The 17214-nt window shown below is 42.1% G+C and overlaps 1 protein-coding gene across 5 annotated transcripts in view; it reads right to left on the bottom strand.

Moving 5' to 3' along the window:
- The window catches only part of ercc2 (excision repair cross-complementation group 2), a 51117-nt gene that overhangs the window by 10715 nt on the left and 23188 nt on the right, over nucleotides 1-17214 (bottom strand). For 4 of the 5 annotated variants that reach the window (XM_069913174.1, XM_069913175.1, XM_069913172.1 and 1 more), the window contains 4 exons: nucleotides 8995-9058; nucleotides 7264-7385; nucleotides 2166-2258; nucleotides 935-1007 (listed from right to left, as the gene is read on the bottom strand). In XM_069913174.1, coding sequence (XP_069769275.1) covers nucleotides 935-1007; nucleotides 2166-2258; nucleotides 7264-7385; nucleotides 8995-9058 — 352 coding nt within the window. Of the gene's footprint in view, nucleotides 1-934; nucleotides 1008-2165; nucleotides 2259-7263; nucleotides 7386-8994; nucleotides 9059-17047; nucleotides 17199-17214 lie in introns of those variants that run through there. The other variant, XM_069913176.1, reaches the window with a different exon arrangement.

The raw sequence follows: 17214 nt of genomic DNA, 5'->3' as shown, positions 1-17214 counted from the left end.
ACACAGAACAAATAAAACATAAAATACAGCACAATACAGGCCCTTCGGCCCTCAATATCACGTCGATCCATATATCCCCCCCCAAAAAAAAGCACTAAACCCTCTCTACCCCATAACCCTCTATCATGTGTCTGTCTAAGAGTCTCTTAAATTCCCCTAATGTTTCAGCCTCCACCACCATCTCTGATGAGGCATTCCTGGCACCAACAACTCTAGGTATATAAAAAAAAACAACCCTGTCATCTCCCCTAAACTTACCTCCCCTACCTCTGTGCATATATCCTCTGGCGTTTCCCATTCCTGCCCTGGGAAACAGGTGCTGTCTGTCCACCCCATCTAGGCCTCTTATAATCCTATAGACCTCTATTAAGTCTTCTCTCGTCCTTCTTTGCTCCAAAGAGAAAAGTCCCAGCTCTGCTAACCTTGACTCTTAAAGTTTGTTTTCCAATCCAAGCAACATCCTGGTAAATCTCCTCTGCACCCTCTCCATGGCTAATAATGAGGTGACCAGAACTGAACCCAATATTCCAAGTGTGGCCTCACCAGAGATCTTTTTGTGCCCTCATGTCCTGGACTCCCCCACCATGGGAAACATCCTTGCCACATGTACTCTGCCCAGATTTATCTCTACATAGGCAATCTTTAGAACTCTTCCTTCCCATATTTTGAATCAGGTCTTCCCCACTCCAAATGCCTCACCCTGATCTTCATTTCCCGATTCCCCAGTCTTCCCTGCACCCACTTGCAAACTTATTCCTCTGTAACATGGTTGCAAATTGGAGGGGTTGCCTAAGTGGATGGAGGCATGGTATTGCATTCTGAATTTAAAAGCACTTTTCACGTCCCCCACATTTATTCCTGCCAAGCAGGATCAGCAGTTTAAAAAAAAGCACCTAATATTCATAAAAGAGCAGAGGTTTATTTTGACACTCACCGAAGTCTATTCCCTCAGAGACCTTTCCCCTGGCGACAGACAGCAGGATGGCCCCTCGTCCATTTTCACAGGCCTGAAATAGAACAGAAATACAAAACCCTTATTATCCGGAATTCAAGCCACTGGCAACCCCCCCCCCCCACCCCCACCACCACCAAGGATAATAAATAAATAAATAAATAGATAGAAGCTGGTCAATGCCACCCGCGGTTGGGATGACTCTCTTAAAATGTCTCCTTATTCCATCTTAGTAAGACTTTATTAGTAACAAAGTGCCAACGCTCAGGACAAGAAAACATTCCAGAGGGTCGTTAACTCGGCCTGTGACATTTTGGGCACCATCTTCACTCCATCGGGAACATCTACAACAGGCAGTGTCTTAAGAAAGGAGCCTCTATCCTCAAGGACCCCCACCACCCTGGCCAGGCCCTCTTCACTCTGCTACCACTGGGGGAAAAAGGTACAGGAGCCTGGAGACGAGCTCTCAGTGGCACAAGGACAGCTTCTTCCCCTCTGCCATTAGATTCCTGAATGAATAACGAACCACAGACACTGCCTGACTTTGTCTTTTCCTTGCACAATTTTGCAGAAGAGTAGAACGAGGGGAGATTTGATAGAAATATACAAAATTGCGACGTGTGTAGATAAGAGGAATTGCAAGCAGGCATTTTCGACTGCAGGTAGGCAAAGTGCAGACCAGAGGTCATGGGTTAAGGGTGAAAGGGGAACCTCACACAGAAAGCGGTGGGGGTGTGGAACGAGCTACCAACTGAAGTCATGAATGCGGGCTCAATTTTAACATTTAAGAAAATTTGGACAGGTTCATGGATGATATGGGCATGGAGGGGTATGGCACAGCATAGAGAGGCTAAAGGGCCTGTTTTCTGAACTATAATGTTCAATGTTTCTCTGGTCAGTGAGACTGCACTAAAGGAGCGCTGCATTTTCTGTGAGATTGCACTGAGGCAGGGCTGGACTGCCAGAAAAATATTAGGAAGCCCTCTATTGATGAAGGGACTAACTCCCTGCTGAGACTTGCATTCGTTTAAATATTTAAGTATATAAAAGACAAGGATGTAATTTGAGAAGGAAGTGGAGATTTGGAAGACCAAGTCACCTCCTGACCACAGATCAATACACAGATTATCCGGCCATTCATCACTGCTGTTTGTATCACCACTCTTTGGTTGTCCCACCTTCCCTCTCATCCCTCCACCTCAATCGCACTCACCTCTTGGTATTTTTCCAGAGCTACACTGGTCTCAGCAGCATCCTGTGTCTCGATGAAAATAAGTTTGTTCCTCTGAATGTTTTCTAGAATTCCCTGTTGAGAAAGGGAGGGGGAAAAAATCGATAATAATTGGCCAGTAAATGGGAAGATTTAAAACCCTGGGTGGTATCTGTGCTGAGGGATTTTGATTGGCTGAGAAAGCAAAAAGGTTTGCCCAGGTCTCTTCTTTTCCGAGAGCAGCAGGCTTTGGAAGGTAGGGGCGATAATGAGTGGGTTGATAGAAGCAACTCAATACCAATCTAAGCCCAACATCAAAATTCAACCCTTAAATCAGAGAACAAGAATGACCATCCTTCAGTTTACCTGCATCTTCCCCAAGGCTGCAGTGTTCAATGGTTGCAACAAAGGCATATGGTAGCCTTGCCTTTATTAGTCGGGACACTGAGTTTAAGGTAAGGAGGTCATAGAAAAGCCATATAAAACCTTGGTTTAGTCCCACTTGGTATAACATGCAGTTCTGGTTGGCCTATTACAGGAAGGATGCGGAGGATTTGGAAAGCATACAGAAGGCTCATTCAGAAAGTAAGGAAGCCTGGAATCCAAGAAGGCTTTGGTTCATGGATACAGAATTAGCTCGCCGGGAGAAGGCAGAGGGTGGTTGTAGATGGTTGGTATTCTTCACAGAGGTCACTAGGCCCTATTATCTCCCATCAATTCGACATTGCCTTTGACAGTGGTGTCATCCGTGAATTTACAATAAATCTCCCAATCACAACCGTTGCAAATTTCTAACCAATACGATCCAAATTAACTTTGCCCTCACTGTAGTGAAGGCGATGGCTGAGAGGTTGGCGTGGGAATGGGAAGGAGAGTTAAATGTAACCAGAATGGCAGGTGCTGACAGGGCGCAGGCGGTCTGTAAATAGTTGCCTAGTTTATGTTTAGTTTATTCATTTTAGACGAGGCCAGAGCAGATTTAAGGAGTTGTTTGCTCTGACCGAGAAGTCCAGAACTTGGGACCAACTCAATATCCAAATCAGAATTTATTGTCACGAACATGTCATGGAATTTGGTTATTTTGTGGCAGCGTCATAATGCAAACATATTATTATGTAAGATGATTATAATATGTAACAAAAATAAAAGTAATGTAAGGCCGTGTCTTTGGTTCATTGATCATTGAGGAATCTGATGGCGGAGGGGAAGAAGCCGTCCTTGTGCCGCTGAGGGCTCGTCTTCAGGCTCCTGGACCTTTTCCCCGATGGTAGCAGAGTGAAGAGGGCTCGGCCTGGGGGGGGGGTGGGGGAATATAGGCTGCTTTTTTTTTTAAAGACACTGCGTCATGTTCTTGAAGGAGTGAAGTCTGGAGCCGGTGATGTCGCAGGCCAAGTTAACAACCCTCTGGAGTAAGGAGCAGGCAGATTTGAGAGATTTCTTCACTCAAAGTGTGGTGAATCTGTGGAATCCTCTACCTTGAATATTCTGAAAAGGTTTGCTCATCGATTGCATTGAAAACTGTGATAAATAGCTTTCCAAATATGATAAGAAAAAAATGGCACAAAAATAAAGAATAGGAAGGGAATAAGGCAATCCATGATTGTATTGAGACAGTGTGGCCTCGTGGGGTAGAATACATACGTGCTCCTAGCTTTCTGGAAAAGATTGTGTGCTAAGTTCCCTACTATACCCATAACTATTCACTCAGAACTACGTGGCCAAACACAGCTCCAACGTCAAGACAATAAATTCTGATTCAGATTCTGAAGTTGGCCCCAAGTTTTGGACTTCTCGGTCAGAGGAAAAAACTCCTTAAAGCTGCTCTGGCCTCATCTACAATGAATAAACCAAGCATAGGAACATAGGAAGTAGGAACAGGAGTAGGCCAAAAATGGTCCATCGAGCCTGCTCCGCCATTCAATACGATCATGGCTGATCTAATTTATGACCTAACTCCACCTACCTGCCTTCTCCCCATATCCCCTAATTCCTCTATCATGTAAAAATTTATCTAACCGAATTTTAAATATGTTTAATGAGGCAGCCTCAACCACTTCCCTGGTTAGAGAATTCCAAACATTCACTACTCTCTGGGAAAAACTATTTTTCCTCATCTCTGTCCTAAATCTACTCCCCCGAATCTTGAGACTGTGTCCTCTCGTTTTAGTTTCCCCGGCCAGCTCAAAAAACCTTCCTACATCTATCCTATCCATACCCTTCATAATCCTATATGTTTCTATAAGATCTCCTCTCATTCTTCTGAACTCGAGCGAATACAATCCTAGACGATTTAATCTTTCATCATAAGTCAACCCCTTCATCCCAGGGATCAACCTAGTAAACCTCCTCTGGACCGTCTCCAAAGCCAGTGTATCCTTCCTCAAATATGGAGACCAGAACTGGACACAGTACTCCAGGTGCGGTCTCACCAGTACCTTATATAGTTGCAACATTACCTCCCTACTCTTGAATTCAATTCCTCTAGCGATGAAGGCCAACATTCCATTTGTCTTCTTAATAACCTGCTGCACCTGCAACCTAACTTTTTGCGATTCACCCTCTGCACAACAGCATGCTGTAGTTTTTCACCCTTTAACTAGGCAACTTGAACTAGGCAACTATTTACAGGCTGCCTGCGCCCTATCAGCACCTGCCATCTTGAGCTTCCAGTTGTATTTAACCCTCCTTCCCATTCCCACGCCAACCTCTCAGCCATCGCCTTCGCTACAGTGAGGGCAAAGTAAATTTTGATCGTATTAGTTAGGAACTTGCAAAGGTTGTTTGGGAGATTTATTGTAAATTCATGGATGACACCACTATTGTAGGCAATATCGAACTGATGGGAGATAATAAGGCCTAGTGACTTGGTGCAGGACAACAACCTCCACCTCAATGACAGCAAAAACAAGGAGATGGTTGCAAACGCCCATAAGAGGAGCAGAGCTCACTCCCTGGCCCTCATCAACAGGGTTGAGGTTGGAGATGGTCAACACCTTTAAATTCCTTGAAGTAAACATCCTTATTGACTTGTCCTGGTCTACCCATGTTAACGCCATGGCCAAGAAAGCAATCCATAGTTTCTTAGAACAATGAGAACATTGGGAATGTCATCAGCATCTCTTAACAACTTCTGTAGGAGTACCACTGAAAGTATCCAGTCAGGGTGCACCTCTCTGTGGTGCAGGAACTGCTCCACCCAAGAGATTCAAGATTGCTTTATTGTCACAAAATACTACAGAACAAGTAATATTACATGAAACGCCATCTCGTCTTTAATCTGCGAACAAGGTAAGAGTGATAAATAAAGGTGACTTGACTTGAGTGTCCTCCGTTTCTGGCGCCCTGCACCAGTCCACTGCTCCTCCTGAGTCAGCAAGCTCTTGCTCCGCTGCCAAACACAGCCGCAGCTTGGGCACAGACATCGCGGTGGCTGGATTTTAAAACAAAACACCGTCAGCTCCTTCAACGGGTAGTTTAAAGCCTGTACAGGGTTGCCGGCGTTAGGACCGGCAGTTGATCTCTTAAGAGCAGCACCGTGTCTCTGCTCTCCGGGGTTGCACGAGTGACAGCGCAGTCAATATAGTAGTTACAGCCGAGGGTTGTGAACTCAGCTCAAACCACCACACAAATCCTTCTCCGCTCCATCTAAATTTTTCGCGACCTTGAAAAAGCAGCCAATATATTAAAAGTCTCAACTCGCCCCAGCCACGCCCTTCTTGTCAGCAAGGAGATTCGTGAGTGTGGGATCTTTCACCTCCAGATTAAGGGACAGTTTCTCTTCCGTCATTATCAGACTCTAGAAACTTGCATGAGTAAAATTATGTGTCTCTGCTCTATTCCTATTGATCCCCCTCTCTTTAATTCTGCACTCTGCTTTACTTGCTATACTATATATGAGATATCTGGCTACACTACTCACAAAACAAAATTTCTAACTGTACTTTAGCACACATGACAGTACACCTGAACTTCAATATTTGTTAAAACATGAAAGCCTGCAGACGACATTATTGAAGTGAAAACACAAAGCTGGATAAACTCAGCAGGTCAAACAGTGTCCTTTATGTATCAAACCAATGTTTCGGGTTTGAGCCCTTCATCAAAGTGTGAGCAAAATGTTGGCAGGCGATCAAACAAAATGGTGGGGGGGGGGGAGAGGGAGGGCCAAGGGGTGAGAGCAGCATGGATTACAGAGGGGGAACAATGCCCAAAGACCTCCCTGCGGAGAGCAGAAGAGAATTTCTTCAGGGCAGGCATTGCTTGAAGAGATTTTGCAGTAGAATGGAGTAAAACCTGAAAGTCTCCAGAAGCTATAGTTGAAGTAAAAATACAACGCTGGAGAAACTCAACAGGCCTAACAGCGTACTTTATATAGCAAAGATAAAGATACCTAATCAACATTTTGGACCTGAGCTCTTCATCAAGGTACGAGCAAAATGTAGCCAGGTGCCTGAATAAAATGGTTGGGGGGGAGGGGCAGGGGGAAATCTGCCCTAGGAATGAAACTAATTCTCATTGTGGTCTGACCTCAGCCTCAAAGACTTTGAACTAGACAGCGACGCAGAAGATATGCACATATCAAACAGAGACACTGGCAGAAAAAAACGGACAGACACACTGTTGCTCCAAGGATAATCTCTTGATGAGCTGAACAATGATCTCTAGCCTATCCTCCTGAGCACAGACAAACCTGAGGCTCATCTAAGTAAATTCAGCTAATTCAGAGTTGGTGATGGATGTTTTCTTAACCCAATCCGCATTGGAGTGCCTAGTTACCCAATGACCCACAACACCCTTAACTTATTCAAAGTCTCCCTCACCAGTGATGGTGTCAATATCCCTAGCAAGAGTTGCAAAGCGTTTAGGGCAACGCTGTTAAAGTGGCAGCGATCGGAACCAGGGTTCGAATTCTGCGCTGTCTGGAAGGAGTTAGCACGCTCTCCCCGGGTCTGCGTGGATTTTCTCGGATGCTCTGGTTTCCTCCCACTGTTGTTATAGGTTGGGTGGCACGGGCTTGTGGACCAAAAGGGCCTGTTACCGTGCTGAATGTCTAAATTTAAGCCATGTTATTTGAGACCAAGGGAAAGCTGCAATCCTTTACCTGCTCATACCAGGAAGCCACAATGTTCTCCATGTAATGATAACTGGTGAAGAATGACACAATTCCATCTGGGACGATGGCTGACATCTCCAGCAGCAGGTTACCATAGTTACGGATCACAGCTAGAGCCGGGAAAGAAAATAAAGAAAATAAAGTTAGCTTCAAACAGTTGAACAGGTCGAGGAGTAGAGGAGTACATTGAAGAGTGCAGGGTGGGAACTGGTTAACACCAGCTCAGAGCTGTAAAGCTCTGGAGGCAAAACAGTTTTATGTGACAGAATCCTATTATCGTACAGGTCCATAAATTAAAGACATAAATGTCAGCTACTCAGCCCTAATAAAGTGTGATCCAGTCTAAGTATACTTCCAGTATCATTTAAGACATGCAAGAAATACATTTCAATTATGATGTTAACAGGGAAAGTCTAAGGGGCTGAATGGCCTTTCCTATTCCAATGAATAGGTAGGGTAAAGTTCAGAGAAGCAGTCGTGTCAGAAAGCTGCTGAGGGAAGGAAATGAAAAGTAAAAACACAGCGAAATGCTGGAGGAACTCAGCCGGTCTTTCAGCGTCCATAGATATATTAAGGTACACGATCCTTTATCCGGACATCTAAAATCTGGAAAGCTCCAAAATCTGGCAAGTGGGGACCTGCGGTCGGGGGAGATGGCCGAGGTAGACTGCCGGGCGGCCGAGGAACACGGTTGGGGGAGACTGCCGGGTGGCCGAGAGGCCGGCGGTCGGGGGAGACGCCCAGGGTGGACTGCCGGGCGGCTGAGGAACACGGTTGGGGGAGACTGCCGGGTGGCCGAGAGACCGGCGGTCGGGGGAGACACCCGGGGTGGACTGCCGGGCGGCCGAGGAACACGGTTGGGGGAGACTGCCAGGCGGCCGAGGGACCGGTGGTCGGGGGAGACGGCCGAGGGACCGCAGTTGGGGTAGATTGCCAGGCGGCCGAGGAATGCGGTTGGGGGTGTCTGCTGGGCAACTGAGGGACTGGTGGTTGGGGAAGACGGCTGAGGGACCGCAGCCGGGGAAGACAGCCGGGCGGCCGAGAGATCGGCGGTCGGGGGAGACGGCCGGGGTAGACTGCCGGGCAGCCGGGGGAGACCGCCGGGCGACTGGTAAGGGCTGGGGGCGGATACGGCAGCACAATTCGGGTGGGCTTTCCGAAATACGGAAAAATCTGAAATATGGAACACACTGTCCCCCAAGGGTTCCGGATAAAGGAACGTGTACCTGTACCGACATTTTGAGACTGAGCTCTTCTTCCAGAATAAGAACTCATCTTAGTTTTACTGCCCAGAGGCAGAAACCAAGAAACAGGACTGGTTATTGTCTGACCAGCTATTCCATCAGAATGACAACTTGAAGATTGCGGACAACTCTGCCTGATGCCAGAATAGGGCGGCACTGTTACAGCGCCAGCCATAGGGACTGGGGTTCGAATCCAGCACTGTCTGTGAGGAGTTTGTACACTCTCCCTGCGCCTGCACAGGTTTTTCCCAGAGGCTCCGGTTTCCTCCCACCCTCCAAAACGTACTGGGGGCTGTAGATCAATTGTGTGGCGTAGACTTGCGGACCGAAAGGACCTGGTACCGCGCTGTAGGTCTAAATTTAATTTAAAAATGTGTGCCTCAAAGGTAGCCAATTTTTCAGGTACCGGTCCCGTAACTCTAATCACCAAAGACAATAATGACTGACAGATGAACAGAAGAACCAGTTTGCTCACCAATCTCCTCCCTGGTTTCAAACTTCGAGCTTATGGTCACCTGATCATTGCCTCGGCCCACAATCTGGATAAGTAACACAAATGTAATGATCAGAGAGGTTTCGACTGGTAGAATTCTAGAGGAGCTAATAGACTTTGCTTAAGCTGGTTTATTTATCACCATGTACAAGGTACCCTGCACATTTTCCAATGTATAAGCACAGTTGGGGAAGATACCGGGGTCAGCTAGCGAAGGGCAAATGATGGAAACTTTTCTACATCGAGATGAGATGATTGTTTATAGTCATCTTCTTTTCTTCTTTGGCTTGGCTTCGCGGACGGAGATTTGTGGAGGGGGTAAATGTCCACGTCAGCTGCAGGCTCGTTTGTGGCTGACAAGTCCGATGCGGGACAGGCAGACACGGTTGCAGCGGTTGCAGGGAAAAATTGGTGGGTTGGGGTTGGGGTTGGGTGTCATATCATTGTCATAAATACACAAGCACAATGTTACTTGTTGCAGCCAAACAGGTACATAAGATAAAAACACAATGCTGGAGAAACTCAGCTGGTCGAACAGATAAAGGTACATAACCAACATTTCGGGCTTGAGGCCTTCATCAAGGTAGATAAAAATCAACTACAATACAGTAAAATCCCCATTATCTGGAATTTAAGCAACTGGCAAAACAAAAAATTGCGGGAAGTGAATAGGTTAGGTTAAAAAAAAATACGGAAGTTTAAAATTGGCACCCACCTAGCAGTTAATTCACCAATCCACACAAAATGTAATCTCATGCAACCAGAAAATTTGCTTCTCTGGCATCTACCAATCCCGATAGGTGCCAGATTCCGGGAGTTTTACTGCAGTATAAAAATTACCACAATCTGCCAAGACTGAAAAAGAGACAATAAATATGAAATGATTGTATTGCAGTGCAAGAAAAAAAATAGTTGTTTCAGTGGTGCCGACAGATCTTTTGGTAGTCCTGGAGTAGTTTGTGGTTAGGGAGGTTCAAGAGCACAAGAGATAAAATATTATTAAACCTAGAGGCGCTGGACTTCAGGCTTCTGTAGGCCTTTTATACTGTCCTCGAAAGATGGTTACTTACCGTTTCATTTACCTGTGTGAACGCAACAAAACCAAGATGGGGGGTGATTTTCATCCTGGTACTTACCAGCCAAGGTATCAGAGCCAATCCAATTTAGCATATCGTCCAAATCGTTGTTAGTGATGTAAAACAATATTGAACCCTGAGGCACATTACTAGTTATAGGCCTCCAGTCAGGGAGGCAATCATCTACAACCATTCTCTGGCTTCTCCCACAAAGACATCTAATCCAATTTACAACCTCATCCTGGACACCAAACAACGGAACCTTTCCTGACCAACCCCCCATGTGGAACTTTATCAAAGATTTACCAAAGTCCTCTAGGACAACATCCACTGCCTTTCTTTTTTCTTCAATTTTCCTGGTAACCTCCTTGGAAATCTCTACACGATTGATTAGGCTTGACCTCCTATGCAAAAATCCATAATCACTATCCCTAATCAACCCCTGTCTAGCCAAGCAAGCATCTCCTCCTCTAATCTGTGGAGGGAGGGTCATTACCTCATTGCTCTTTTGTCTCACTTCTATAGGCTGTGTCCATCTCTCAAATAAATACAGTAATACCTTCCAGTATCCGGCACCTATGAGGATTGGTAGATGCAAGATAAGTGAATTTGCTGGTTCCTTGAGGTTATGTATTGTGTGGATTGGCAACCTGAGTTCTAGGGGATGCCAATTTTAAACTTTCTTATTTTTTACCAATTTATTTTTTGCGATTTTTTTCCCAGTTGCTTGAAGTTTGGGAAATTGAGATTTACCGTATGCAAGAGATCATTGGAAAATCTCTTTTGTCTCCATGCACCGAAGACCACTGATCTTCAATAGAACCAATTTTATCCCTTGCTATCCTTTTTCTCCTAGAATATCTATAGAAGCCATTGTGAATTTCTGGGCTGCCTATCTCATGGCCTTCTTTCATTCCTCTTGATTTACTTGTGTTTTCAAGCATTCCTCAAACTCATTTATTTTTATGGCCTACACAGCTCTGCACCTCTTTCTTTTTAACCAGAGCTTCAACATCTCTGGAAAACCAAGGCTCCCTATAAAACCACAGCAATTAGAGCACAGAAACAGGTCAACTTTGCCCTGCTAGTCCATGCTGAACACTTTCTCCCACCTAATCCCACTGACCTACACTCAAACCGGAACTCTCCATTCCCTTCCCATCCATGTACATTTCCAACTTCAACTTAAATGCTAATATCGAGCCTGACTCTGAAACTTCATTCCACACACCCACCACTCTCTGAATAAAGATGTCCCCCCTCATGTTTCCTCTAAACTTTTGCCCCGTAACTCTCAACGCATGCCCTCTCATTTGTATCTCCCCCTTTCTTAAAAGAAAAACACCTCTATCTATGCCCCTAATAATTTTAAATACCTCAATCAAATCCCACTCAACCTTCTATGTTTAGGAGTCACGTGATGGAGTAGTGGCCAGTTGGGAAAACCAGCCCTCTCCAGGAGGAGAGGAAAAAAGTTAAGAAAGAGCAAAGCGTAACAAAAATAGAGTACAAGAAATTGAAGATAAAGATACAAAGAGAAAGAAGATGGCTTCCAAGAAGGAGAAAGTAAGAACAACTGGAAAAAAAAGTAAAAAAGTCGCCGGAGAAGAAAGAAGAAGTCCTTACCTGCAGGAAGGAACAGGACACAGTGGTGACGAGGAGCGCCCGACACTCGAGGTCAGTGCCTGCCCTACAGAGTCGCGACCCACCCGCTGGTGGTCTACAAAAATGGCTCTCGGAACCAAGCAAAAGTGCGCAACTGCCAATCAAAGGAGAAAGAGGACACCGGTGGGAGGGGGGCTCAGCAGAGGAGCGGGCTGTCACAGAGCGACCAGCTGAGGGACGCCCGACACCAGGGCTCCCAGCTGGAGGATAAGGAAGACAGCAGAAGAGGGAGCGACGAAACAGACGTGGGAGACAGACGGAAGGAAGATCGACAAGAAGACCACGTCACACGTCAGGAAGCACAACAGACGAGCAGCCCAGGAGGGGAGGAACAGCAATAAGAGGCCCGACAAAGAGATACAAGGAGCTCATCAGGGAAAACAGAAGAGACACAGACACAAAGAAGTGAAGAAGAAGACACAAACACAGATCCAGACACAGAAGAAGAGGAAGAAGACCAAGATCTTCACAGAGAAATAGAAGGTAAAACTAATGGACAAAGAGAAATAAAAGGTAAAACTGATGAACAGAATATAGATAAAGTCTTTTTTGAAGAACAAATGAGATCACTAAAAGAATGGTTATCATTTGAGTTTAATGCAATTAAAATGAAAATGAAAAGAACAGAAGATAAAATGCAAAGGTTAGAACGGGTTATGACGGAAATAGGAAAAAGAGTAGAGAATGTGGAAGAGCGGGAAACGGCTGTAGAAATGAAAGTGAAATAGAATGACAAGAGAAAAACTGGAAGAAAGTGACAAAAAAATTAAAGAGACACAAAAGTTGTTATCTCAGAAAATTGATATGTTGGAAAATTATAGTAGGAGAAACAACATAAAAATAGAGGGTCTGAAGGAGGGTGAAGAAGGCACAGACATGAAGGAATTTATAAAAGGATGGATCCCGAAGGTCCTGGGAATGACAGAAATGCAGGAAGAAATGGAAATAGAAAGGGCACACAGAACATTAGCCCCAAAACCACAGGCACATCAAAAACCAAGATCCATCTTAGTAAAATTTTTAAGATATACGACAAGAAAGAATATACTGGAGTGGGCAAGGAATAAAGTTAGAGAAGATAATAAGCCATTGGAATACAAAGGTCAAAAAATATTTTTTTTACTTAGACATAAGTTTTGAACTCTTAAGGAGGAGGAAGGAATTTAATACAGTGAAATCAACCTTATGGAAAAAAGGTTACAAATTCATATTAAGACATCCAGCCGTGCTTAAAATATTTATACCCGGGCAGCAAAACAGACTGTTCTCGGATCCAGAAAAAACGCAAGAATTCGCAGAACGTTTGCAAGACAGAAGAAGAGATGTAACAAGAATGAAGAATGGCGATAAAGTACATATAAAGATGTAAAAACAATGTATATGTAAAGAACTAAAGAGGGAAAAGAGAAGGGAAGGAAGGGAGTAAGGGGGAAAAAAGAGAGAGCTTTGTTATAAGTGTTAAAATAAAGTGTTTTCTGGAGAGGGCTGGGTGGTGGATTTTGGCACTGCAAAATCAGTTGATGCTGTGAATAAGATCGCAATCCAAATGAAAAGGGGAGTGGTGGTTGCCCGGCAAGGGGTATGGGGCAACTGTAATAAGAGAAACTAAGAGATGAAAATGAGGAAATGTGGGATGGAGGTGCGAAGAGGTGGAAAAGAGGTGTATGCAAGATATAAGATGGCCATGTTGAACTATATGACTATAAACATTAATAAACATTATAAACATAACCAAATTAAAAGGAAGAGGCTACTAAATTTATTGAAGAAGGTAAAAATAGATATAGCATTTGTGTAGGAAACGCATCTAACTGAAGCGGAACATAACAAATTAAAGAGAGACTGGGTAGGACACGTAATGGCAACATCTTATAATTCAAAAGATAGAGGTGTAGCCATACTAGTTAACAAAAATGTACCAATCAAAATAGAGGAGGAAATAATAGACTCAGCAGGGAGGTATGTAATGATAAAGTGTCAGATATACTCAGAATTTTGGAATTTGCTCAATATATACGCACCTAACGAGGAGGATCAAAAGTTTATGAAGGATATTTTTTTGAAGATTGCAGACACACAAGGAGATATATTGATAGGAGGGGATTTTAACCTTAATTTGGACCCAATGTTAGATAAAACTGGACAAAAGACAAGTAAAAAGAATAAAGTAGCCAAATTTATGGTTAAATCAATGCAGGAAATAAAACTTATAGATATATGGAGAAGGCAGCACCCAAGAGAGAAGGAATATTCATATTATTTGAGTAGGCATAAAACTAACTCAAGGATTGATATGTTTTTGTTGTCGGCCCATATTCAAGGGAGAGTTAGGAAAACTGAGTATAAAGCTAGATTACTATCAGATCATTTACCCCTGTTATTAGCAATAGAACTGGAGGACAACCCACCAAGAACATATAGATGGAGGTTAAACTCCATGCTACTTAAAAGACAGGAATTTAGGGAGTTTATTGAACGCCAAATTAAAACATATTTTGAAATAAACACAGGATCAGTGAAAGACAAATTTATATTATGGGACGCGATGAAAGCCTTCATTAGAGGGCAGATAATAAGTTATGTGACTAAGATGAAAAAGGACTACAATCAGGAAATAGAGCAGTTGGAAAGGGAGATAGTAAGCACAGGAAAGGAATTAGTAAAAAGAGATGATATAACGAAAAGGAGAGAATTGACGGACAAAAAAATTAAATACGAAACATTACAAATGTACAAGGTGGAGAAGAACATAATGAAAACAAAGCAAAAATATTATGAACTGGGAGAAAAAACACAAAATATTAGCCTGGCAACTTAAAACAGAACAAGCTAAAAGAATGATACTGGCATCAAGGAAAAAGGACAAACAAATTACATATAATCCAACAGAGATTAATGAAAATTTTAAGGAATTTTATGAACAATTATTCCAAACTAAGAACGAGGGGAAAGATGATAATAGAGGAATTTTTAGCTAAAATTGAACTGCCGAAATTGCAAGAAGAGGAACAAAACAAACTTATAAAACCATTTGAAATAGAGGAAGTACAGGATATATTAAAAAAGCTGCCGAACAATAGAACACCAGGAGAGGATGGATTTCCAATAGAATTTTATAAAACATTTAAAGAGTTATTAATTCCTCCTCTCCTGGAACCAGACAGAAGAAACACAAAACTTGCCAGATTCATGCAAGTCAGCAATAATTACAATAATAACAAAGACGGGGAAGGATCCACTAACACCAGCATCATATAGACCAATATCTCTACTTAATTCAGATTATAAAATAGCAAAATTATTAGCAAACAGATTGGCCGATTGTGTACCAAAAATAGTAAAACTAGATCAAACTGGATTTATTAAGAAAAGAAAAACAGCTGACAATGTCTGCAAACTTATTAATCTAATCCACGCAGTTCAAGGAAATAAGAAACGAACAGTAGCTGTTGCTTTAGACGTAGAAAAAGCCTTTGACAGAGTAGAGTGGAATTACTTATTTAAAGTATTACAGAAGTTCAATCTACCAGAAAAATATATAAATTGGATTAAAGCATTATATAATGGACCATTGGCGAAGGTAACAGTAAATGGATATGTATCGAGTCACTTTAAATTAAGTAGGTCAACTAGGCAGGGATGTCCACTATCTCCCTCATCGTTCGCCTTAGCAATAGAACCTTTGGCAGAACTGATAAGAATAGAAAATGAAAGGGATAAAAATAAACGATGAGTATAAAATCAGCTTATTTGCAGATGACATCATAGTATACTTAACAGAACCAGAGGTATCAGTAAAAGAATTACATAAGAAATTGAAGGAATATGGAGAAATATTGGGGTATAGGATCAACGCAAATAAAAGTGAAGTGATGCCAATGAGTAACGCGGATTATACAGAATTTAAAAAAGAATCACCATTTAAATGGCAAACACAAGTAATCCGATACCTAGGGATCAGGTTAGATAATAACTTAAGCCACATGTGCAAACTAAATTATTAGCCACTAATAAAGAAATTGCAGGAAGACTTAGAACATTGGAAAGAATTACCATTAACGGTGATAGGGAGGGTAAACTGCATTAAAATGAACGTGTTCCCAAGGATACAATACTTATTTCAAACATTATCAATTCCCTTAACAAAAAAAAATCTTTAAGGAACTAAAGAGAATAATAAGGAAATTCTTATGGAAAGGGAGGAATCCAAGGGTAGCGTTCGATAAATTAGCAGAGAGGTATAATCAAGGTGGCTTACACTAACCAAATTTTAGAAATTAGTATAGAGCTGCACAATTAAGGTATTTATCAGATTTTTACCAGATAAAGGAAAAACCAGACTGGACTAAGATAGAACTAGATAATAAAATAGGGGAAAAGATACCAGAACATATACTTTATAAGTGGGATGAAAAGCTGGTGCAATATAAAAATTCACCAGTACTGCATCATTTACTTAATACATGGAAGAAGATCCATTTAGAAAGGAAAAAAATGAATGATCAAATACCAAAATTATTATTAATGCAAAATCCACTAATCCCTTTTACAATAGACAACCTTTCCTTTAGAGAAAGGGAGAGAAAAGGAATCAATAGAAAACTGTTTCTTGGAAAATAATTTATTAACATTTGAACAGTTGAAGTATAAATATGGAATAACTCATGGTACAATATTTGCATATCATCAATTGAAAGCTTATTTAAAGGATAAATTGGGAAACAGCTTGAGATTACCTGAAGGAAGCAGCTTTGAATACGTGATTACAGACACAATGATAATTAAAAGATTTATAACTAACATGTACATCAAGCTGCAAGATAAGGAAAATGAAATAAACTATAAACCTAAGCAGAAGTGGGAAAAGAATCTAAACAAAGATAAAAAATGAAGTTTGGGAAAAGTTATGTTCTGGAACTATGAAGAATACAATAAACACAAGGTTACGCATGATACAGTATAATTGGTTACACAGGCTATATCACTCCTCTAAAATTACAAAAAATGGGATTCAACATTATCAGACAGATGTTTTCGCTCTAAGAAGGAAATGGGAACAACATTACATGCAACTAGGGCATGTACAAAAGTAAATACGTTTTGGGAAGAATTAAATCAGATACTAAATAAAATTACAAAAAATAACATACCAAGAAAGCAGAGATATTTCTTTTAAGTAACATAAGAAGTAGAGAATTAGGCCTCAAATTGGATAAAGTGCAAAAAAAATTAATTATGATCGTCTTAGCGATAGCAAAAAAATGTATAATGTCAACTTGGAAAATGCAAGAGAGCATGAGTATACAGCAATGGTACATGGAAATGAATAAATGTATTTCATTGGAAAAAATAACATACAATTTAAAAAATAAAGTCACAATGTTTGAAACTTTGGGAACCGTACATGGAACATATCAGAGAGGGCTTGCCTACGACCTCCATCCCCTAAAATGAGAATGAA

This window comes from Narcine bancroftii, unplaced genomic scaffold, assembly GCF_036971445.1.
Source record: "Narcine bancroftii isolate sNarBan1 unplaced genomic scaffold, sNarBan1.hap1 Scaffold_683, whole genome shotgun sequence".
NCBI lineage: Eukaryota > Metazoa > Chordata > Chondrichthyes > Torpediniformes > Narcinidae > Narcine > Narcine bancroftii.
Note: the sequence above shows the minus strand (reverse complement) of the source record. Positions and strands in the feature narration are given on the sequence as shown.